This window comes from Phyllostomus discolor, chromosome 3 (assembly GCF_004126475.2).
Source record: "Phyllostomus discolor isolate MPI-MPIP mPhyDis1 chromosome 3, mPhyDis1.pri.v3, whole genome shotgun sequence".
In the NCBI taxonomy this organism is placed as follows: domain Eukaryota; kingdom Metazoa; phylum Chordata; class Mammalia; order Chiroptera; family Phyllostomidae; genus Phyllostomus; species Phyllostomus discolor.
In genome coordinates this window covers 210,547,238-210,571,411 of record NC_040905.2, presented here as the reverse complement: position 1 = coordinate 210,571,411, position 24,174 = coordinate 210,547,238, and the positions used below count along the sequence as shown (strand labels likewise).

General features: G+C 58.3%; 1 protein-coding gene across 1 annotated transcript in view; it reads right to left on the bottom strand.

Annotated features, from left to right (window-relative positions):
• HMCN2 (hemicentin 2) overlaps positions 1 to 19,519 on the bottom strand; it is a 134,981-nt gene extending 115,462 nt beyond the window's left edge. Inside the window, exons 1-4 of the mRNA XM_036022375.1 lie at positions 18,952 to 19,519; positions 5,147 to 5,217; positions 3,846 to 4,004; positions 2,893 to 3,015 (exon numbers count right to left, since the gene is read on the bottom strand). Of these exons, the coding sequence (XP_035878268.1) occupies positions 2,893 to 3,015; positions 3,846 to 4,004; positions 5,147 to 5,217; positions 18,952 to 19,195 (597 nt within the window). The 5' untranslated portion in view covers positions 19,196 to 19,519. The remainder of the gene's footprint in view (positions 1 to 2,892; positions 3,016 to 3,845; positions 4,005 to 5,146; positions 5,218 to 18,951) is intronic.
• Between the last annotated feature and the right edge of the window lie 4,655 nt (positions 19,520 to 24,174).

Sequence of the window (24,174 nt, the reverse complement as noted above, 5' to 3'; positions counted from 1 at the left end):
ACCACCTGGCCGGACCTCCCTCCGCCCCCCACTGTCTCCGAGGGCCATTCACCTTTCCACCAGTCGATGCACAGAATGTGGGCAACTGACCACACTGGTGCCTGTGGCCGCCAGACAAGGGGAGGGTCTGAGTCCCCGGAAAGGGACTTCCCAGGCTTCCTGGGTCTGATGGGGTTTGCCCAGAAATTCTGACCGTCTGTCTGCTGGGGGTGGGCGGCAGCATGCACGCTGAGCGGGGAGGCAGCCCGGGGGACAGCTGTGCTGGGGCAGGTGGCTTCCCGGCCTGAGCTCAGTCTCAATCAAAACCTCGCACCTCGGGGCCGGGCCCCGGGGCCGTGTGGCCGGCCTGCCCTGCGTGCTGCAGGAGGGCAGAGCCCCCAGACTACCCCTGCCAGGAGCACGGAGTCTTCACCTTCCTTCAGTTACCCCTGAGCCCCAAAGGGGACCCCTGGTGCCCAGGAGGCCAAGCCCACAACTGGAAAGGTGCGCTGCTCACGGCACCAGGACCCCGGCTTGATGGGGGACCCTCTGTGCCCGGCCCCTGAAGCCGCGCTGGCACGTAGCAGATGCTCAATAAACCCAGAACGGCCAGAGTGGGGGATGTGTCGCTCTTACCACGGTGGACCTACTGTGGAAGGTAAAAGGACTGACTGTACACACACACATGGTTTGGGGGTTCTGCAGCTTCTGAGAACCCCTCCTCCCAGCCCAGACACCCTTGGCTGGGGCGAAGGCGCCATTCCTTCTCCGGAAGGATGACCCCAGCCCCGACGGCCCCAGCTGCTTTCCCGGGCTTGCCGAATGTCTGGGAGCATCTGGCAGGGGCCAGGCCCAAGGCATTAAGCTAACAAACGACAGAGCCGTGTGTCCAGGCAGGAGAGGGATCCAGGCCCCTGCCCGGAGACGGCATGTCCTGACCCTCAGAGGTCCCTCTGAGAGCCGCCCCATAGGAGCAGAAACCCGGCACCACGGCCAAGGGTGGGGGGACTCGCCCCCGTTTCCCTGCCTTGAGGGAGAGAACAGGGCATTCCAGCCCCTCATCCGGGCAGGCCGCCCACCTGCCCGCCAGCGACCCTGCTGTCTGATTTGCCCCTGGCAGGAACCCAGTTCCCACGCAACGGCCCAAACAGGTCTCCCCCCAAACGAGGACCAGGCCGGGCCGTCCCTGCACTGTGAAATGCCTTCCACCCATCCTCGGCCGGCTCCAAGCCAGGACAGACGGACATGCCAAAAACTAAAGCCTACCATGTCGCGGAGAGCCATAAACGCCATCTGTCAGTGGGGAGTTAAGGCTCGCTAATCTAAACACGGCCCGGACGGCTCTCCTCAGCCCATAAATACATAACACAGAAACCATCTCCAGGAGGGGAGCGCGGGGCTGCCTCCAGGCTTGGGCCTCCCCCGCCTTCTTGCTCCCGGGCCTCAGGCGCCAGGGACCCTTCCCCAGCCCACCTACCAGCTGCTTACCAAGCACCTGCTCTGTGCTGGAGGCTGCACAGGACCTGCTGATACAGTAGCAAACAGGACCCGGCAGGGCTCTGCCCTCAGGGAGTTCACAGCCGTGAAATCACAATCATGTAAAGCAGCAGGAGGCGGAACTCGAGAGGGCATGAAAGGAGACTTCGTCTTGACCGAAAGTCAAAAAAGGTCTTCCCTGGCTGGCGTAGCTCAGTGGATTGAGCTCGGGCTGTGAACCAAAGTGTGCAGGTTCAATTCCCAGTCAGGGCACATGCCTGGGTTGCAGGCCACGACCCCCAGCAACTGCACATTGATGTTTTTCTCTCTATCTCCCTCTCTTCCCTCTCTAAAAATAAATAAAATCTTTAAAAAAAACGTCTCCCAGAGGAGCACGCTCATTTCACCTAACGCTGGGAAGATGGGACGGAGCCGGGGAGGCAGCGTGGACACGGTGGAGAGAACAGGCTGCACGAGCAAAGGCCCCGGGGTAGGAAGGGCACGGGCCGAAGAAACAGCAGAGAGGCCCGCAGGGCGGGGGCGGTGGGCAAGGGTGGGAGCACAGGCTACAGGGCTAGAGAGGCAGAGGTCAGAGAAGGGTCTGGGCATTCCCAGGGGACAACGGGAGGGACCTGAGGGTCAGGTCTATTTTTAGAAGAACCCAGCAGGATGCTGGAGCCCGCTCACACAAGCCTGAGCACGCTGGCTCTGAGCATCACTTTCCAGCTCCGCTCCTCGAGCGCAGCACGGCAGCTTGAAGCCGTCCAGGACAGGAGTATTTACACTACAGAGATGACTGTCCGTGCTCTTTCCAGGGAGGTAGCTGGGAAACATCGACCAGCACGCCCCTGGAAGGAGCACTCTGGCTCTGGGGAAGGAATGGACGTGGGGGGGCGGGGGAGGGAAAGCAGGGAGAGTCCTGCGTGGCTGCTGGAACCTGGAGGGTGGGAAGGGCAGGCACGCGACACCTGGCCCGTGAACCCAGCCCACTGCCAGCCCCACCCCCCCGAGTCAGGCCACAGGGACCAGTGAGCCCCTCCCGGTCAGGCCCTCCAGCAGGGCTTCCTGTCCCAGCAACACAGCCTGACTCTGACGGCCGCCTGCGGCCCTCCAGCGATCCCGGTCTCCAGGGGGCAGCTTGCTGCAGACCCTAGTTCTGGTAAACTCTGTGAGTCTGTCCTGCCCGCACGGACCAGCTGCAGCACCCGGGCTGACACCTGGGGTGCTTCCTCAAGCCCCAGTCTCTTTACCTGCAAAATCGGGAAACCCGTGGCACCCGCCTTCAGGGTGGGCATGAGGGGAGGAGGGTTCGGCGAGACAGCGTCATAAAGCCCTAAGCACCTGCCACAGGTGAGCGCTCAGCACTGCTCAACTGGGATGGTGAAGCAACCACTGGCAGAGCCGCCCACAGACGCAGGGTGGCTGGGGAAGGCTCACCTCGGTCACCTGCTGCTTGTCCAGGTGGAACACCTGCCCGGAGCTGGTGGCAGCAATCTCCTCGTAGGCCAGGTAGCCAGGATGCGTACGGTCACCACAGTCCCCCGTCAGCACAAAGACCACCTAGGGGAGGGACATGCAGCCTGGCTCATGGATTCCCCGGCCACCTGCATCAGGTGTGAGTGGCAGGGACAGAACCAGGGAGGAGTGGGCGGGGCCAGCCCTTTCCTGTCTAGGCTCAGGTGACGCATCTGTAAAATGGGAATAATAAGTACGCCCACCCCGCTGCAGGTCCAGGGCTCAGCACAGGGCCGGGAACACACAAGGTGCTCGGGAAACGGGGCTGTTACTAAAGGCACAAGGAAGGGAGCGGGAATGGGCTCCAAGCGGCCCCTGGAGGCTGCAGAGCTAGGAGAACTGAGCTTGTTCTACACTGGGGGGGGCGGGGGGGGAGGGGTCAGAGAAGCTGTCCCAGCCCACGATGTCAAGCAGCCGGCCCTCCTGCATTCCCCACTCACACCCCTCCCCCCACTGCCCTCAGGAAAGCAACAACCCCAGCACGACTTCCAGACCCTGAGACAACGGAAAAAGGGCGGCGTGTGTCCGTGGCACAGAGACGGGAGCAGAGGCAACGTCAGGAGGAAGATGGATTGCGCAGACGCGGACGGGGTGTGAACGGCAAGGGTGGTGTGGTCTTCATCAAGAGCAGGCCTCACCAGGGAGGCGCGAGTCCCAGTGGGCGGGGACCCTGGGGCCTGAGAACACACTTGGAATTCCCCAGACCAGCTCGGGGGCAGGGGGCTGGTTTGTGAGGCTGGTGGAGGCCGGACCCCAGGTGGGGGATGAGAAGCACGCAGACTCTGCTTTCGTTGGGACTCAGGGCTGCTCATGCTGGGACCCCAGCTTCCCCGGGACCCTCCCGCACTCAAGCCCCGCAAGGCCGGCTCGCTCACCTGCGACTGCTTGAGCTGCAGCAGCTGCAGCACCTCGTCCTTCCTGTGGTAGTCCTTGGCCCGGGCGTCCGAGAAGACGAAGATGAAGGAGCCGGGGTGGGAGACTTCCACCGCAGCCTTGATGGCCCCCACACTCATCTCGGGGCAGTCCCCGCCGCCCTGAGGGGCAGGGCCGTGTCAGCAGCTGCTGCCGCCCGCCTCACGGGGGGCCCTCCAGGGACGCCTCCGAAACCGACAGGAGGAGTGGGCGGAATCCCTGGAGCTGCCTCCGTCCTGCCCATGCAGGGGTCAGACCAGGGCCCCTGTCCCTCCCCTCCCCGAGACACACCCGGCAGCCAGCCTGCTTTCACGTAAGACGAGGGGCGTCCTTCGTTCACTTACCCATGCAAGAGTGGCACGCCCCTCCCACGGGCTCTGGCGTGGGAGGCAGGCGCGACATCAATAAGTACAACACGATGATTTAATTACCATTGTGATGAGTGTTACAAGTCGGGGAAGAGGGATGGGAGCCACGGGGACGTCAAACAGATGCCCCACAGCAGCCACGTGTCAGCCGAGGCTTGGAGGACCGAGGGGTGGAGGGAGCGCTGGGAAAGTACTCCACGCCACCGCCCCAAAGCCGCTGTGCAGCCTGCCCCAACACACACACACCCGAGCCTCCCCTCCCTGCCCCCAGGCGGGCACTCTCTGGGGAAGGAAGCCTGCCCTGTGTCCCCCAGGCTCGCGCACGCCCAGCACCAACAGCGGGTCTGCACGTGGTTCCTTTGTAGCAAACAAACGCCTCTCCCCCTGGTTCAGTCACTCACTGCACACTCACCCTCTCTGTCAGGGGGCACCTGCAGGGAGCTAGACCGGCAGACAGGGTCCCTGCCCTCAGGAAGCTGCCGGTCTCAGGGGTGGGGCATGCACAGGTGCTGACCACGCACAGGTGCTGACCAGTGTTGCAAAGAAGCCCAGGTGGCCACGGGGCGTCTGACCCAGTCTCAGGCCTGGGTTTGAGCTGGACCCTCTGGGATCCTCTCAGCTACCACACCCTCCTCCCACCCCTTCGTCCATTCAGTAAGCACCTACTATGTGCCAGACACAGGGCCTCCTGCAGGTACTTGGTTCACTGAATAAAGGAAAGAACCCCAAGATACAGAACCTTCAGGACCCCCAAGCCACACAGGCCAGGTCATGGACAGAGCTGGGAGGCCAGTACCAGTGGTGGCCAGAAGCCCCCACGGTGGCCCGAGGACCTTGACCTCCGACTCGGACGTGGAAGGCCCAGGGGGCCAGCAGCCAGGGGCGGGGCGGCCCACCTGCACGTAGAGTTCTCTCAGCTCCCTCTGGAACACCTGGGGGTCCGCGGTGAGGGTCACGGGGCCAACATCTGCAGGAGAGAGAGAGAGAGCGGCCCAGGTGGGTGCGGACCCCAGATGTGCCACCAGAGGTGAGAGGAGTGGGGGTCGGTGTCTGGGAGACCCCCACAAAACAGCAGGTGCTAAGGGAGCGGCTCCCGGGCCTGCCAGTGCCCGACCTGTGAGGGCAGTCAGGCCCCTGGTCCCTTGCTCCAAACAGGCGGGGAGCTCCGGGGGAGGGCAGAGACCAGGGGGAGGGCAGCCCCCCGCTCCTCCCTCGGAACCGCAGTTCCGGGTCTTCCGGGACCCCGACTCCCCTCTACCAGCCCATCCCCATCAGCCGTGGGAAGGGGATTCTGGGACAAAGGACCAGAGGAGGGAGCAAGCAATGTTCTGGGCCTCCCGCAACCGCGCCGCACCAGGCCGGTGGACCCGAGCGAAATCTTCCAGAAACCCCGCCCACACTTAAGCTCCCTTAAAAAGCGCAGAACGAAAAGACGGAGGGTGGCCACGCCAAAAGCCGAGGAGGGCGCAGAGCGACCGGAACCTCCGTCCACTGCCGGCCACAGGGCGAGACGGTTCAGCCGCTTTGGAAGACAGATGGAACCTTCCAGAAAAAGTTGAACACGCACCTGCCAGACACGACCCAGCCCTTCCCGTGAGAAATGAAAACCCGTGTCCACAGCGAGACCTGCGCTCGAGTGTCCGCCGCGGCCGCGCTCACGGGAGCCCAGAGCCGGAGAGACGCCAACGTCCCCGTCGCTGGGGAGTGAGCACACAGGCCCCGGCACGCTCACGTGACCCGACACGGCTCCCGAGGAGCACAAACCCCGCCCCCAGCGCAGGCCACCGCGGGGCGTGGACGGCTCCACGGGCGCCGTGGTGGGAGAGGGGAGCCAGACCCGGGCACGCGGGCTACACGGTTCCATTTACGGAAAGTTCTGGAACAGGCAGCGTTCACCTAAGGTGAAAGAAATCGAGCAGAGGTCGTCCGGGGGACAGGAAGAGGCAGAGGAGTCGCCTGAGCCGGAGAGACTTCTACGCTGCGATGGGAGGGTGGGCTGCGCACGGCAGCGTATCCCTCCGCGAGGCTGCCAAGCGGAGATCTGCGCGTTTCAGCGCATGCAGGTGTCAGCTCCTGCCCTGGCTGGCGTGGTTCTCAGGTTCGATTCCCAGTCAGGGTACATGCCTGGGTTGCAGCCCACGGACCCCAGCAACCGCACATTGATGTTTTTCTCTCTCTCTCTTTCTCCCTCCCTTCCCTCTCTAAAAATAAGTAAATAAAATCTTAAAAAAAAAAAAGATTTCAGCTCCTTCGAAGTGATCCTCCGCTCGGTGGGGGGTGGCCAGTGGGAGGAGGTACAGGCGGTGAGAATGGCAGCGTTTTTCTGATACTCAGTAAGGCTGGGCGGCGGGCATGTGGGAATTCATTCCGCTCTTCTGTTTACTTTGTATATACATTTGAAATGTTCCCTAGTAAAAGTTTTTTGGTTTTTTTTTTTTAATGATAGTCACGGAAAGCCACAGCTGAAACGGGATGAGAATTTCAACTCGCCCTGTGGCCATGTGAGTAATGGCGGTTTGTGTGAACACCCAGTTTCTTCGGAAAATTGTTTGAGGCCCTGGTGACCTCCAGTAAGGGACTATTTTTAGTTCAAGAATTCTAAATTCCAGTCACCCTAAAAAAAACTCCCATCCTCGGCAACTGGTCAGCGGTCCTCCGTCCTTCTTAGAAAGGCAGCCCGCGGAGCGATCCAGCGTCCACCCACGGTCATCGAGGGAGAGTCTGGACACCAGCTTTCCCACCGCGCACTCAAAGAGTCACCCCTGCTGGGGAGGGGGGGCCCATCTGTATTTCCTCGAGTTCAGCGCCCCTTCCTCGCCTGCTCTGTGTTCTCCGAGCCTCCCCCAGCGCCCCCCTCTCTCGGAACTCTGCAGCCACGCCTGCAACTGGGGGACAGCCAAACTCTCGGCCTTTGACCCTGCACAGATCAGTCTGGAATCCTGGCTCTGTCCTGCACCAGCCATGGGGCCTCCCAGAGCTGACTTCACTGTCCCGGGATGCAGAGTCCCCGCCTGTAACGCAGGGTGTATGGTCACATCTCCCCTCGCTGAGTGAGACGGAGCCCTGAGAATCCAGTGAAGAGGGGCAGGGAGCGGGGTGCAGGGCGAAGGCTCCGCGAACGGGAGCCCTGCTCGTGGGAACATGGTATTGTCCGAGCTCCAGCCTCTCACGAGGCAGTGAGGTCCTCAAATTCTGGTCTGACTGAGAAGAGCAGTCAATTTACTCAGCGTTGGTACTTTCTTGATTGCATAATCATACATATTCGTTGTAAATACCTGACACAGGTGATCCATTTACTAAGCACGTGCTGAGTCCTGGGCCATGTGCAGAGATGCTTCCTGAGTATTAGCTCACTGAATCCTCCCTGGCACCCGTGGGGCCAAGTCCTAGGCACATTTTACAGGGGAGGAAATGGGAGCCCAGAGAGGTTAAGTCACTCGCCTGAAGTCACACAGCCCATGAGCTGCAGAGCCGGGACAGGCATCTAGGTCTGTGCAACTGCCGGGTCTGAGCGCTGACGACCGCTCCCTGGGAACTGCGCACGGGAACCCCTGACAGGCAGAAGCGGAAGGGAATTCCACCGGCCAGAAATCATCAACTTTATGTTCACATAGAACCTTCGAAACTCTGACGCTTACCTGTAGGCGTATCTTACATAAACGCAGACCATCGTAAGCAGAACTTCTATTAAAGTATAAATAACTTTCACTTTTTAACTTGATTCTTTTCACCGAACAACATGCTGCCAGCATCTTTCCGGAAGGCCGAACACTCGGGTCAAAATCATTTTTAATGGGTGCAAAGGATTTCCTTTGTACCAACGTGGGACAGTGGACTTGCCCGATCCCATCCTGCTTTGATTCCAATTTTTAGCATGAACAGTGTTACTAGGAACATCTTTACATACATCTCACGGCACCAGCTCGTCTCCTTGGAGACATCCCATAAGCAGAGCGGCAGGGTCTGTGATAAGACCATGACTTTGGATGCAAATTCAGTAACCTCGCAACTATCTTCCCAACCCCAGATGTTCCCGCCTCTGCTCCGTCCACCTGCCAAGGTCGAGCCACCGGCCTGGTGCCCAATCTTCCTCACACGGCCCTGCTCACGCGGCTGCTTGTGGCCTGCCAATGAGTGACGTGTGCACAGTTGTCACTGCAGTTGGCCCTGTGCCTCCCCCACATCACGATCTGCCATCAGTGGCAGCCGGCCCCAACAGCTCCCACGCTGGGCCTGTGCGGGGCCGACCAGGCTCTCCGCCGTCTGCGGCGGTGTGAGGAGTGAAGCTGGAAGGGTGGGTTATCCTAAACAAAACACCCTGCAGTCGGAAGGGCCCCCCTTTTTCTATGGTCCGTGTGCTTCCCCCTCGGGGGGAGGGGCAAGGGTTGCGGGTGGCCCTTTCTTTCGTGGCAGGCCACGAAGAGGCGGAGGGAACTGATTCCGGTCAAGGTTCTACTTGGCGAGATCGACCGCTCTGACGGGCGGACATGTGGACGCGTCCTCACGCCAGTCCCGCCAGCTGTCACCGCGCCTCCTCCCTGCGTCAGCTGCTGTCTCTCCTCCTCTGACGAGGACCCCAGTCCTGCTGGCCTACACTCCTCCCGAATGACCTCATTTTAATTAGTTACATCTTCCATGGCCCTATTTCCAAACAAGGCCACACTGTGAGGTTACAGGAAGGACGTGGATTTTGTGAAGACGCCATTCAACCCAGAGCAATGGCCAAATCCACACGTCGGGCTCCAAAGCCTGTGTCCTCTGCCCCGAGATGCAGTGCCTCCTAATGCCACGGTGGTGGCGGCGGTGGTGGTGGTGATGATGACAACGGCAGCCACCACTGGTTTAATCATTACTCAGCACCAGGTTCTCTTCCTTGCATTTGGCACACATGCACTCAGAAAAAACTTGCAGCCCCCCGTGAAGCCTTCTGTGCATTATCCCCATTTCACAGATGCGACTCGGTGGCCCAGGGAGGTAAACGGCCTGCCCAGGGCCCTACCCCAAGGAAGCGGCAGCAACGGGGTTCAAACCTGGGTCTGTCTGACCCCAGAGGCAAGCTCTTCAACCACCCACGAAGCTGCAGACGCTGGGAACCTGCTCCCCAGTCCCTCATTCCTGATCCTGCCGGGTGTGGGCGGCGGGGGGCGGGGGGGGGGGGCAGGTTCGTGACTTAAGGCTGGCACGTGCCAAACAGCTGGGCAGACGTGGCGTGCGGTCCCTCGGAGCACAGCCCGCCGGCCACAGGATGATCGGACCCGTGACCTGATTCCCCTTGCGCTGAGCCTCGAGCATATGAGCCCCAGAAGCCTGGCCTGGAATCGTCTCCTCACAGGCAGATTCTTTCCACTCAGCATGAGGAGGGTGTGGAGCCTCTGGGACATGCGAGGAGCATACGTGGGCGGAAGGACCCAGCCCTTCACCCGGGGAGCCACTCCAGCCCCTCGCTCAGCCTCGTGGGTCTCAGCGGAGTGGGTCAAGGCCCCAGCCAGGCACTCAGGGTCCAGTCCAGAAAGACCTTACCTCAAGGACTCGCCCTGCGGCCTGCCCTTCTCCACTCCTCAAAAGTGAGAATTGAGCCCTGGCTAGTAAGGCTCAGTGGATTGAGTGCCAGCCTGTGAACCGAGCCAGAGTTGCCGGTTCGATTCCCAGTCAGGACACATGCCTGGGTTGCAGGCCAGGTACCCAGTGGGAAGCGTGTGAGCAGCATCCACATATTGATGTTTCTCTCCCTCTCTTTCTCCCTCCCTTCTCGTCTCTCTAAAGTAAATAAATAAGTAGGGCTCGAGTCTGGGGCCAACCCTGGAGGCAACACCCTCCCCTTCCAGCTGCAGGGTCCCAGAGAGGACCCCACAATCTACCACCAATCTAGCACCATTGTGGGCAAACTGCATCCCCTCTCTGCGACTCCGTCCCCCCATTTCTAAGACAATGGCTGGAGAAAATGAAGTCCAGCCTTCTAGAATCCCAACAGTTCCCGAGCACAGGTCTGGGTGAGTCCCTTGAAGACACCTCCAAGGACAGATATGGTAGGAGAGGAGCTAATACACCCAGCCCACGCTGGCTGCTCCCTGCAGCCTCCATCCTCAGACCCACTACGCCCTTACCTCTGTGCCCTTCCCAAAGGCGCCCTGGCTGGCCTGTCTCTCCTCACCCCCCTGCCCTGCAGAGAGTCATGCCTGCAAAGCCCAGGCAGAAATGCCCCCTTTGATGAGCTGTGATCAATGACAGAAATGTGGCTAACCCAACTCACGGCTCAGACCTCTGAGCCCCCCAGAGGAGAACCCCCGGGGTCCAGGCTGATCGCATCTGTTCCAAGGGGAGAGGCTGGTCAATGGCAATGTCAAAGTGCGCATGCGCGCACTGCGGAGCAGCGCTTGCAGCCGGACGCCGCGCACCGGCCACTCCCAGGCACTTCCGCACACACCTCGTGTCAGCTTCGCCCACCCGTGTCCGCGCCCCAGGGGGAGTACAACCGCTGAGGACAGCTGGCAGCAGAACTGGGGACCCGGAGAAGGTGCTTCCGCTGGCCCACAATCAAACATGTGCAAATCGAAATGGGTCACCATTTCTCACCTACCAAATGAGCCAGAAAGGGGGGAGTGATGTCGCCAGACGCCAGCAAGGATTCAGGGGAAATGGCATCTCCCACTCTGTCAGCCGGCGGCCAAGATAGCACGGCACGTTTGGAGGACAGTGTGGTGCCATCTACCCAAACTGAAAGTGATCAGACACTCCGATGAGGCCACTGCCTTTCCGGGACCCTGTCCTATAACTGCGTTTGCAAATGTGTGTGTGGTCATTATGAAGGCCCTGAAAACGACCGACCCATTTGCCACAATATGGGAATGGCTGGGTAAATCAAGATAAGGTTAAGATAGCCCTGGCTGGTGTGGTTCAGTGGACTGAGCGCCAGCCTGTGAACCAAAGGGTCGCTGGTTCAATTCCCAGTCAGAGCACATGCCTGGGTTGTGGGCCAGGTCCCCAGATGGGGGTGCATGAGAGGCAACCACACATTGATGTGTCTCTCCCTCTCTTTCTCCCTCCTTTTCTCTAAAAGTAAATAAAATATTTTTGAAACAGATAAGGTTAAGATAAATTGAGGTCCCTTCTATAGCATCTTCTGTAGCCATTAAAAACAGGCGGGCCTCTATTCCTGACAGGGAAAGAGATCTGTGATGCATCGTGTGGGGGGGAAGCGAGCTGCAAAGAATGTGCACAGTACAATCCATCTTCCACACACTAAAAAAGTAAGTATGCCTATACACGAATATGAGTGAATTACACGCACGGTCTGGAAGGCCACAAAATTAGTAAAAGTGCATCTCTTGAGAGTAGAATTATTAGACTATTTTACAAGCATGTAATAGTTTTGCAAGCTTGGAAGGAAACGTACTAATTTAAGTTATTAACTGAAAGAGCTAAACACCATGATACTAAATCAACAAAGAACACAAAGAAAGAGTGTCATTGACTGACCATACATTCTGAAATAAAATGTAAAACTCCTAAACAAAACACTGGCAAACAGAAGCCAGCTGGATCTTAGAGAAGTAGCCCTGACTGGTGTGGCTCAGCGGGTTGGGCGTCGTCCCACCACGTGAAAGGTCGAGAGTTCGAGTCCCGGTCAGGGCACATGCCTGGAGTGCAGGTTTGGTCCTGCAGCCGTTCTGGGGGTGGTGGTGTTTTGTTTTGTTTTTTACCTTGAGTAAATGAGGAACAAAAGCATCTCCTTCACCTGATGAAGAACCCCACAAGCAAGAGCCAACAGCACAGGACAGCCTGTGACCAGAGGCAGGACGAGAGTGGCCGCAGCCAGCTCGTCACTGTCCGTGCCGAGAGCCCAGCTCACGAACGCCATGACACATTTCAAACCAGTGAAGTCTTCGGGAAAGAGGAGACAGCATTATAATTCGGACAGGCTGTGCGTGTCAACCTGGAAAACTCAAGACATTACACACCAAAAAAATAGAATAGTTAAAAAAAAAACACTTCAGTAAGAAAAAGTTGGAAGCAAAATAAATATATGAGAATGAATTGCTTTCCAACATAATAGCAATACTCATTTGCAAAAAATGTAAGGGAAAAGAAATTACTGGTCAAATAGTAACAAGAACCAAAATATTTAGAAATGATTTTTAAAAGAGGAAAAAAAAACCCTGTAAATCTTTACTAAGGAAGTAAATCTGCAGACAAACGAGGAGGCATGTGTCCTAGAAGGAAGCAACTGAAATTTTTAAAATATGATAATGCTTCCCCTAATCAAGATTTAAGACAATGCCAAGCAAAATCATGGTTAAGAATTTTTTTTTGGAAGTTGAAGGAGTTTTTCTGTTTTTCATGGAAAGGAAGAAAAGTTCGAGAATATTTTGAAAATGAAAAAGGTGAATAAAAAGAAGATGAGTAAGGGCCTGGCCTCAGTGACCCTGGGCATGGGTAGTCAGTCTGAAGACCAAAGGCAGACAGCCTGTACCCCACTTAGCAAAGTGGTTTTGTGGGGGGGGGGGGCGCTAACAATGCTCAAACACCACATGTGCTCGCTGGGAGGGGATGATAAGTGACGGGGTGGTGAATGCGGGGGTGGGGGCAGTTTGTCACCGCTGGGATGGAAGGTTACAGGTCAGCTAGGGCAGGAGGTTAGAATGAGCCACATGGTAATGAATTAGGTTGGAGACATCAGCACGAACTCACATTCAGCGTACCTTGGACACCGATGGTTGCATGTAGCAGTATTTATAGACGTGGGGTGAATATGCAACATATACCTCCCCGCCTGTCAGCCAAGGTTCTAGAAGCAACGACACCCGAGCAGCAACGAGCACACCCAGCACTCGGACCCTAGTTTCTAACACCACTGTTCGGTCACAGGAACCGGGGTGCCGCAGAGAGACTGCCAATTCTAGGACGGGGCAGGAAAGTTGTGGGTCTGGACCAATCCATAGTGCTGGTCAGTGAGAAAGTGTTGAAAATGTACACACAGCAAGGCGAGGGTGTCAAAGCCACACGGGAGCCACTGAAAGTGCCTCCAATGACCTCGGCGGAAAAATTTGGAGCAACTAAATCAACAAAGCAGTGGCAGGTTATAGCCCCAAGTACCATATTTTGCTGTGTATAATGCGCACTTTTTGCCCAGATTTTTGAGGGGAAAATGAAGGTGCCCATTATACACGGATAGTAATGCCAAGGAGTTCTTGGCCTTCTATGACGCGTACACATCGTAAATTTGTTATCAGCACATAAAACTTCTGGTACTTTGTATCTGTTCTTGTGTCTTGTAATTATTTGTTACATAAAATTTCTTATACCATAATATGTTCACACATGAATGCTTACATTCCTTTATAATACAAAAAACCAAGTATGTAAATAAATAATTGAGTTAAACATGAAAAGGAAAGACTTTTGTCCTGAAAGTTCGGGCCGAAAATGTGGGTGTGCCTTATATAAGGCAAAACACAATATAAAATAAATACCCAGGGTCCATGCTAATAGCAGTCTCTCCTGGAGAAGGATTTCAAATGACGTCTACACGCGCTCCGCCCTCGGGACATGGAGCCCCACGGCCTCCTCACACAGGGGCTGCCCGCGGGGACTTTCCTTCTTCCGAAGAGCGCGGTGTGGAAAGGGGGAAAGGAACCAGTGACTGCACAGCAGGCGCACCTGACGACCTCGGCCAGGTGATCAAGGACAACCTCACCAGGAATGAGTCACACTGACAGCACGTGCCCTGGAGACGACGTGATGAGAACGGCCTCGTTCCTCTCTGGCCCCCCACCACTACCCGGTGTCACTGGAGAAAACCACCGGACAAATGACAAGTGAGGGACAAGACACAGGGGGCAAGACTGGTCAGGGCTGCCTGGGGTGTCGAAAGGAAGTCCGGGCAACTGTCCCAGCCAAGGGGAGCCTCAGGGGACATAACTAAATGCAATGGGGGACCCTGGTTGGGATCCTGGAGCAGAAAAGCGATGTCAGGAAAAAATGGAAAGAAACGTGAATAAAGAATGGGCTTTCCCCAACAAAAAGCAAACCTAATGGGCCCTTTCGTTGTGGTAAGTGCCCCACAGTAACGTGAGGTGTTACTGACAGGGAAAACTATTGCTGGGTACGTGCGAACTTCCTCTGCTATCTCCGCAATAACCCTACAAGTCTAAAGCTGCTCCAAAATTGAAAATGTATTGAATTTTTTAGACTATCAACTGATGCATGGATAAAGCTAAAAGAAGGAAGAAAATCCTGCCCTTTGCGACAACACGGGGGGCATTACGCTGCGTGAAACAGACAGACAGAGAAAGAAAATACTGAGTGAGCCCACTGACACGTGGGACCCACAGCAGCTGAACTCCTAGAAAGAGCACAGGTGCCTACCAGGGGCTGGGAGGAGGGGGAGGTGTTGGTCCAGGGCGCAAGCTTCCAATTAAAAGATGGAAAAGAGCCCTGGCTGGCGTAGCTCAGTGGATTGAGCGCGGGCTGCAAACCAAAGTATCGCAGGTTCGATTCCCAGTCACGGTACATGCCTGGGTTGCAGGCCACAGCCCCCAACAATTGCACATTGATGTCTCTCTCTCTCTTTCTCCCTCCCTTCCCTCTCTAAAAATAAATAAATAAATCTTAAAAAAAAAAAAAAAAAGATGAAAAAGCTGGGGATCGAATGTATAGCATGCTGACTATAGTTAGCAATCCTGTACCATGTGCTTAAACGCTGCCAAGAGGAGACCTGAAATGTTCTCACCACAAAAAAGAAACGGCCATCAGGTGACGGGAGGGGGGAGTCAGCTAACGCCGCGGTGGGGACCGCTCCGCACGTTACAGGTCCATCAGGTCAACGCTCGGACACCTTGAACGGGCCCACTAGTGTGCGTCAGTCCCATCTCAATAAACTGGGGGGAAATTTAAGAAAAAGCAATACAGGGGAGGGTGTGCCCTGCCAGTAGATTTTATGAAGCCTGTGAGGTGCTCCTGGCAGCAGACCTGCCCTGCAGCAGGGCCCAAGGGAACACCCAGATACCTTCCTGTCAGATCCAGGAGTCTGGAGAAGGGTGGGATCCAAAGGGAAGAAAAGGAAGGGCTTATCCAGCAAAAGGTACCTGACCCATTAGTTAATCTATCCTGAAAGAATTACATTAGATGATTTTTTTTTTTACGCCACGCACCAACTCTTTTTCATTCCAGGTTAAAGATTAAAATATAACAAGAAAAAGAGAAAACAAAGAAAAACAACAACAACCTAGCCCATGGACCTAACTGATTTTGCAATAGTAAAAAAAAAAAATCTTTCTAAGCATGAAAGTGAAGACATGAGAGAGGGGAAAAGTCAGCAGCGTTCAGTGTATTTAAAACGTACAACATAAACATGTGAAACTTCTGGCCGCCGGGAGTGACGGACAGCACCAAGAAGCCAGCAGCCAGGAAAGATGCTTATCACAGAACAAAACCGGTGAATATCATCATACCAGCGTGTGGTCCTCGCGCTGGCTGCTGAGAAAACCAGCAGAACACCTGTGGAACGTGAGCAAAGCAACTCACAGCTTCCAAAAGAAGAAGTTCACACGAAAACCAATCTTGTGACATGTGAAAGCATACTGAACCTCACTGGCACTTACAACAAGAAGATACCATTTTCCACGTTTTGAATTAGGGGGAAAAATCCCCCCTAATTCAGGGGCGGCCTCTCTGAACCAGCCCCGCAAATGCTGCTGGTGGAGGTTTCAACTCACCGAACGTTTTGCAAAACAATCTGAAGGGTCGCCCACCCACTCCATGTGTTACAAATGTCCTACAAATTCCACTTTGAGACAATTAATCCTGCAAAAACCCATCAAAGATGCGAAGATTTACGCTAGAGTGCCTTTTGCAACATGTTAAGAGAAAACCCGAAAAAACAATCCAAGTTTTCAGCCAAAATGAAATCATTAGCAAAATTCTAACTTTCTCGTTTGGGAACATTCCACTTTTTTTTTTCATTTAGACATTTTAAAAAGTCCTTCCAAAGCACAGACCCTGGTTTATCTCCAAGCAAGGGCAGTCCAGGAGCTCTGGTATCTGCCTTGCAAAGACACCTTGGGGTTTAGGATTGGGGGGGGTTTCTTTAAGAAGCCCCTCCAGGCGTGCAGCCCTGGGGGGCCTGAACCATCGGCTCCAACCCCCCCGTTTCCCAAGCTCCTCTCCCACCCAAGGGATTCCATTGGCTGATTCAAAAGACACAGCCAGATCTAAACCGACGCTCCAATCCCAGCTCAGAACCCTCTGGTGGCCGCTCACAGCCCATAGAAGGAAATCCAAGTGCTCCAGATCCTCAGCCCAGAATCGCAGCCCGGAGCGATCTGGCCTCTCCCCACTTTCCCATTTCACCCCTCCCACACCCGCCCAGGCTACCCCCCCCAACACCTGTCCCTAAAAGTCAGCCACCGCCCAGCAAGCTCAGGAAGCTCTCTGCATCCCCAGCACCCAGCATCGCCGCCACCCCGGAGAAACGCTCAAAGGCTGACAAATACTCACTCCCACCCTTCAAGCCTGCTCCAGAGGCACCTCCTCATGGAGCCCCCGGTTAGGAGCTGGACCCTGAGCCAGCGTGTGACACTCTCTACTCTCCACCTGTCCTGTCTGCATCACCTAGCAGGGCTCCATAAACGCTGGGATCCCCTCCATGCCCACACCTGGGGCGGCTGTACGGAGGGTGGTTTGGGGAACTGGGGAGAGTCGGGCGTTCTGCTGCACAGAGGATGGAGTGCAGGCTGGAGAGTCGTGCACCTGCTCTGCGGGCACAGGAGAGGTAGGGGTGGGAGGAGGGCTGGGAGAGGCTGTCGGCTGGGGAGGGGCAGGGAGGGCAGCCCTTGGCAGCCCCAGCCGGGTCCCTGGGGCGCCCTGTCTGCTTCCAACAGGTTGCTAGCCTGCCCTGCCACTGGAGCCGAACGTATTTTCGACACACATGACATCACTCTGGCAGGTGGCCTCGGAGTGCCCTCCATGTCCTGCGCCTCCGTTCCTCCAGCTGCAAGAGAAGGGCGTGGATGGATGACCTCTAAGCTCTCTCAGGGTGATGTCACTGGAAGTCCAAGAACGATCCAGAAAGGGAGTGAGAGAGTTGGGGGAAGAGAGTATCCATCACCTGTGTTGGAGCTGAAGCCCCAGACATACCTCACCCCTTCAGGTTGCCCCCAACCTTGCTGCCTGCGCCCCTGCGGTGGCAGCTGTCCTTTGGATGTTCCCAGAAATATGCTCGTAGATCCCTGGCTCTGGGCTCTGGGCTCTGGGCTTTGGGCCCCTAAGGGGCCCAGAGCTGCTGGGAGCTGAGGGCCACCCCTCCACACCCAGCCTGAGGACAGCCGGACTGTGTCACACCCACTGCTGCCCATCTCTCGAGTGTCCGTAAGGACGTTGTGACTGACGGAGGCGAACTCCCCTCAAAGCGCTGGCAGTCTCCACACCCTGGGGCCGCTGGGTGGTTTCCCAGCACAAGAACAGCTCGAAGCACGATTTTGCAAGGGATCTGCCACTTTAGTTTAATTTAAAGACATTGTTTTGGCTTTAGAAAGCCATCCTTCTGCATCGGATGGAGGACAGAAGGTGAGGTGTGATACAGCAAACAGCAACACACGGACCAGACCGCGGGGCTTTGGAGTGGACACACAGGTGCTCGGTGGGCTCCCTCCCCCACCCCACGGTGCTACGTCTGAATATTTTTATTAAAGAATGCTGGAGAAAAAGCAGTACTATTATTCGGAAGGTTGGTCATTATTCTCAGCAGCTGTTTTCCCCGGAAACTCCCCCACAGCACGGTCTTTCAGGAGCCCTTTTCGAAGGCTGGTCCCAGCACCGAGCAGAAAGTTGGGGGGCGGCGGGGGACCCGAGGTGCTGGGGTGGGGAGGGTGCCAGCCAGTGGGAACGGCGGTGAGGGCGGCCTGCCTCACCCAGGGAGCGGCTGTTTTCCTCGGGACAACAGGTGAGGAGGCCAGACGCCGCAGGGGCGAGTTCAGCTGCCTTTGCGGGCCCGTCTGGCCTCCGCAGGGCACGCTGAGAGCGAACTCGAGGAATTAACAAAAAGTAGTCCCTGGCTGGCGTAGCTCAGTGGATTGAGTGCGGGCTGCGAACCAAAGTGTCGCAGGTTCGATTCCCAACCAGGGTACATGCCTGGGTTGCAGGCCATGACCCCCAGCAACCGCACATGGATGTTTCTCTCTCTCTATCTCCCTCCCTTCCCTCTCTAAAAATAAATAAATAAAATCTTAAAAAAAAAGAATTAACAAAAAGTGAAAACGCGAAGCCCGCAGAAGCTCATCGCTTGCCGGGCTCTGCTCGTGAACGACTCGGCGAGTTGGGGTGGGGGGCAGTTGTCACCCATTTCCTAAACGGGGAAAGCGAGGCCCAGGCGGGTAAGCTCACCTCCCCACCCCCCCGAAGTCCCACAGCCAGGAGGTGGCTGAGCAGCACTTGAACGCAGTGCCCCCAGCTCCCTGTCACTCACCTGGCCCTGCAAGACGGAAGGCGCGGGAGAGGGGCAGCAGGTTCCCGGGGGAAGAAAGGGCGGCTGCAAGGCTTGCCCCGCTCCGGGTGCCCGATGTCGGGCAGCGCACCGCTGTTGAGAAGGCGCTCCCGCCCGCGCGGCCCTAGGGCGCCCAGGTGCGCCTGGGCTGCAACCGCGAGCGGACGAGCGGGCGGGTAAGTGCCGCTACAGGGCGCCGGACGCGGGGTCGGGGGGCGCTACCTGGGTCATGGAAGGGCACCAGCGCGTAGTTGGCGATGGCCCGGCTGTGGTGGCTCAGGCTGCGCTCCAGAATGCGCGAGGCGCCGTCCATCACCTGCATCAGGTCGTCCCACATGGAGCCGGTGACGTCGAAGACGATGGCCAGGGTGGCGTCCCCGGTGGTCGGGGGCAGCTCCGTCCCGGGCGAGCCGGCCGCCGCGGCGGAGACCGCCAGCAGCAGGCGCAGGAGCGGCGCCCAGGGCATCGTGCGGAACGCGGCCGCCTGCGGTCGGCAGCTGCGGTGGAGGCGCGGGTCGTGGCGAGCGCGACCGTCCGGTGTGCTCCGCGGCCGCAGCGCCGCGCCTCGCTCCGTCGGGCCACGCCGGTGCGCTCGCGACAGGGGCTCGCGGCGGGGTCCGCCTGCTGGGAGCCCGAGGCGGGTCCTAGAGCCCACCCCGTTCAGGGTCACGGTCCCGCCTCCTCCGCTCCCCACACCGTGACTCAAACTTTCCCGGCCCCGCGCGGCTCGCCAGTCCAGACCCGAGGTTAGGAGAGGACGCGGGGCGGACCGCAGTGCGGAGCTGGGGCCGCGGGCGTACAAGGACACGCGGGACACAGCGGACACCTGCGCCTCCGGACGCGCACCCTGCAGGGGGGCGGGAGAGGGAGGGGGCACGCGCGGGCCCCTGGGCGGGAGGCCTGGCCACAGCAGAGGCTGGCTGTGTTCCTCCCTCCACCCAGTTCCCTAACTGCCCCGCCCCGCCCCACGCGGGAAGGCCAATGCTTTTTCCCTCTGCGGGGCTCTGTGCTTCCCAGTTATTGTCATTGTCACTGTTATAATCAAGCACCATCCGTTGAGCACCTACTATGTGCTCGCTGCAACTCTACAGGGAGGCACTAACACTAAACCCATTGTACAGATAAGCCAACTGAGGCTTGGTCCTTTACACACGGAGGGCGAGTCGCTTGTCGGCAGCCACTCAGCTGTCGAGTGCTGGGGGTAGGAACAGAAGCCAGGTCTAGAAAGATTCCAAGCCCCTAGCCCCTGCTGCCTCCCGAGTGCTGTGAGCCATTGTCACAGGCCCTCTGATGGCTCCAGAGGATGGGGGATGTCCCTCTGCCGTCTCCCTCACCGGCCCCACGGGCCGCGTGCAAAGGTCCAGGGACACATGTGAGGCGCTGCTGGTGCCTCTGGGCTCTGCTCGGCCATCCCCTCCCTAATGGGGCGCCCTCCTGCCGCCACTGCCCCTTCAGGCTGCGCTCCTGTGCTTGCTTCGGCCACAGGCCTCGCTCCCCACCTGCTGGGGCTGTGTCTTGGTTCTGGTCCCCTCCCCCATCAGTCCCCAGGTTCTAGCCTGGCCCCCTGCCACCTGGTGGGGATGTCACCCAATGCTACCTGAGCAAAGGAGAGAAGCTTTCGTGGGCCTGCGGGTTGTGACAGCCACGGGGGGGAGGGGCAGTTGTCCCCTGCTTCCTCAGCCCCTCCTCCGAGAACGGCAGGCTCCCAGGACAGGTGCAGGCAGCCCCTCAGACTTGGCTGAGGGCTCTAGGTCTGTGATGAGGGGGTAAAGGGGGGCTTCTCCAGCCCTTCCGCTCCCAGCCCCAACCAGGAAGACCCCCACCCCATACCTCCTGCCTCCGCTTGTATCTCAGTTCACACCCCACCTCTGGGGCTGCTCCGGCACCTAGCCCTGGGACCCTCACCCAGTCTAGCACTGATCCCTGTCCTCACGGTGACCATCCGTGAGCTCTGGGGCAGCAGGGCCCCGGTGCCCAGCGCTCGGTAGGCGCCCAAGGAAGGCATGCACGTGAACGGGTCAGCGGGTGTCAGAGGGGCCCGGCAGCGTTGGGCAGCGGCGGCCGTGCACACCCTCAGGGACTTCGTTCCAGACCAGGGCTGGGGTCTGGCGGGAGTGCTATCCCAGGAGCCGCCTGCGTCACGGGTTACGGGGGCAGCCAAGCACCCAGACCTAGGTGAGAGCAGGACTCACACCCAAGCCCACGGGAGGCTGAGTCACCTGTACTTCTGGACACTGGCTCTTTAAATCTCCCTGGGTTAAGGCGAAGATTGGCCCCGGGGCCTGGGCAGGGCTGGGCCAGCTGTTGGCCCGAGAAGAGAGGCCCCAGCTGTGGGAGGCAGAGGCGAAGAGGAGCCAGGAGCCGGGCAGGGCTCACAGACAGAGACACAGGAGGCCTAGTACAGGAGACCTTGGGGGCAAACGTGTCCGTCAGTCACTCATTCCACGGACGCTGGCTGGGCCTAGGCTGGGTGTCAGGCACTCGGCTGGGCACTGGCGGGGGGCGGGGACATGCAGATGTGCGAGACGTGCTTTCCACCCTGGGGAGACGAGACCCGTAAACAAATAATTCCGAGGCGATGACCTAAGTGCTAATAGAGGAATTACCAAGCGCTCTGGGAGCCCAAAGGAAGGAGCGTCTGGGCCTGAGGGGTCAGAGGAGGCCGCGGAGCGCGCCTGAGAAGAGTTTGAGAACAAGAGGGAAGGGCATTTGAGGAGCAGGAACAGCATGTGCAAAGGCAGGAAGACAGGAACGACCTCCTGCTCGCCCAGGGAGACTGCTGGGGGGTGGGGGGAAGCAGGGCAGAGGATGGAGCCCAGATCTTGAAGGACCTTAAGTGTCTGATGAGGGGTGTGGGGTCTCTCCACAGGCAGTGAGGAGCTAGTGTAGAATATGCAGGAGGGACAGGGGATGGGGGTCAGCAAGCCACCTCATCCGATTTGCATTGCAGAAAGGTCCCAGCAGCAGAAGTTCAAAGGGCAGATCTTGTAGATGCCGAGAAGACACACACCTACTCCCTCAGGACACAGGAGCTGAGCTGGCCCCAAGGAGGGCGAGGTGCTTCTCCTAGGACTGACCCCAAGGGCAAGTGGGTCATGCATTTGAGTCCTTAAATAACCTTGTGACCTAGCGCGAGGGCCTCCCCTCCCTTGCCCTTTGTTTCCCCACTTGCAGAATGACCTGAGATGCACGGGGCTAACCAGACACCCCCCCCCCCCCCCCCCCCCGGTTCTTGCAGCCCCAGCAGGCTGGAACCGCCGCCGGGGCCCCTTGGAGACACAGGTGGGATGGGAGAGACCCTCTAAACTCATCAGGGCAAAGCCTCCTCCAGTTGCCATGGAAGGGAAACTGGGTGGGGGGGCCCACCACCTCCCACCCAGGTGGCCAGAGATGCTGCCTCAAGCACAGGACTCTCTGGAGGCTCAGGGCTTCCCGGAACGTGACCGTGGTAGCGCTGGGTGTGAGCACAGAGGCCCAGAGGAAACGCCACCAGACCTCATCAATCAGCTCCGTCTCACCACCTCGACTCTCCAGGCCCCCCGGGAGCCCACACTTTGAACGCAAAACAACCCATGTTTCTCCTCCTGTTTCCAGAAGGATGGTCTCCATGGAGTCGTTTGCTTCCTCTCGTGCCACGGGGTTTGCCGTGGAGAGCGCGTGGGCCCGGCCTGGCCCGGAAGGGATGCATGTGCATTATCGCTCACGCCACGGCTCTCGGGCCGGGCTTGGAGGTCCAGGCCTGTGCGCCCTGTCTGCACCGGAGATCCGAGGCAGGCAGAGGGGCTGGGTCAGAACCCAGCACTTGGCGGGTCAAAGAACCGCGGCCCCTCCCTACCAGTGGGCCTTTCTTATGCTTCTGCAGCTCCCACCCCCTAAACACACTGTGGTCTCAGCCACCTTAGACCCTCTGAAACTCAGTCACCCCCTCCCACCAGGCCCCGCCAGGCCCTCTGCGGGAGGGAATCCACTCCCTTCCTCTGAAGGCACACAAACACTGATGGTGGAGATCGGCCGCCCAGGCCTCACTGAGCGCCCACCCCACCCAAGAGTGAACCCTTCTCAGCAGATCCCCACGGATAACCGCTTCTCGCAATATTCACTCTTCACATGGCAGACGAGGAAACTGAGGCAGAGGGGGGCAGTCCTGTGTCCAGGCCGGACTTCGCATTCGCACCTGCCTGTCCTCAGAGCCTGTGATCCCGTCCACCTCTCCATGCCACCTGGGCCACGCGCTGTCGGGGTGCTGGGTTCCCAGCTGCGGAACTCCCAGAACAAATGTGGAGCTCGGGGAGCAGTAACTCAGGCGGGACTGGGACTCAAGTTTCAGACATGTAGCGCCTTTGAAACGCTGAGCGCTCAGCTCCCACCCACGTTTAACCAAACCCCCCAACCCAATGAGAGGAGAGGGAAACCACCTCCCAGAGCGCAGGTGAGTCCGCCCCCCGGGTCTGCGTGTGCGCAGACTGAGCACCTGAGACGCCGAGTCTCGTCTCGAAGCCTCGCTTCTCTTCTCTAGGAAGGAAGTAAAAAATTAAGTGAGGGCCCTGGAGGCCAGGACTAGCAGGGAGTCTAAAGAGCGGACAAACAACTTGAGAAGGAGCTACTGAGGAGGAGGAGGAGGGGGAGCCAGGAAGTTCCACTCAGCGCCGCTGCAGGAGCGCCTGGGAGCAGCCAGGCACGCGAGTGATTTACTGCTGAGTTCGGTCCTCCCACGACGGGACCGGGCTCCAAATCACATGCACCACGAGGAATGGCCGAGACCGTCCCAAGAAATACTGGAGCGGCCCAAGGGACACAGGAACGGCCGCCCATCCCCATGTTCTCAAAAACAAACAATTCAACGAGCTCAGCCAGAGGCGGCAACTCAGACTCGCTCCCCGCCGCCCAGACCCCGCCCATCGGCCGGACAGAGCCGTGCGCGTCACCGAGCCCCGGAGCCAGTATCGTCCGCAGGTGGCTGCGGCTCGCCCTGCTGTGCAGTAGTAGTAAGCTTGTCGTCATTTATGGCCACGGTGTCACACGCACCATTGTCACCGGCGGCTGGAAAGAATGTCCAGAATAAGCTGAGGTTTACTGTCTGTACCTTTTATTCTTTCTCTATAATTCCATTGAATTGCTTTGTGCCTTTTGGCTCAAAGACCCCGTTGGTTTCTCACCCTAAAGGCTTCCCCACCCGCTTCCTGGGGAGCCCGGCTTCGCCCCAACTTTCGGGCTCAGGTGTCCATTCGTCTTCCATGCATCTTGAGGCAGGGGCCCTTTGCTGCCTCCAAGGGCAGTCCCGACGGGCCCGGCTACCCCCGTGGGCTGGGACGGGGCGTCTAAAGCAGGCCTGGCCGACGGGACAGGGCGGGGCGTGCGCTGGCGCATCTCCGGAAGTGACGCAAGAGAACAGAGGCCGAGGACGCGCACAGCCCCACTGGAAGTCTCATTCTGAAGCAGCAGTGC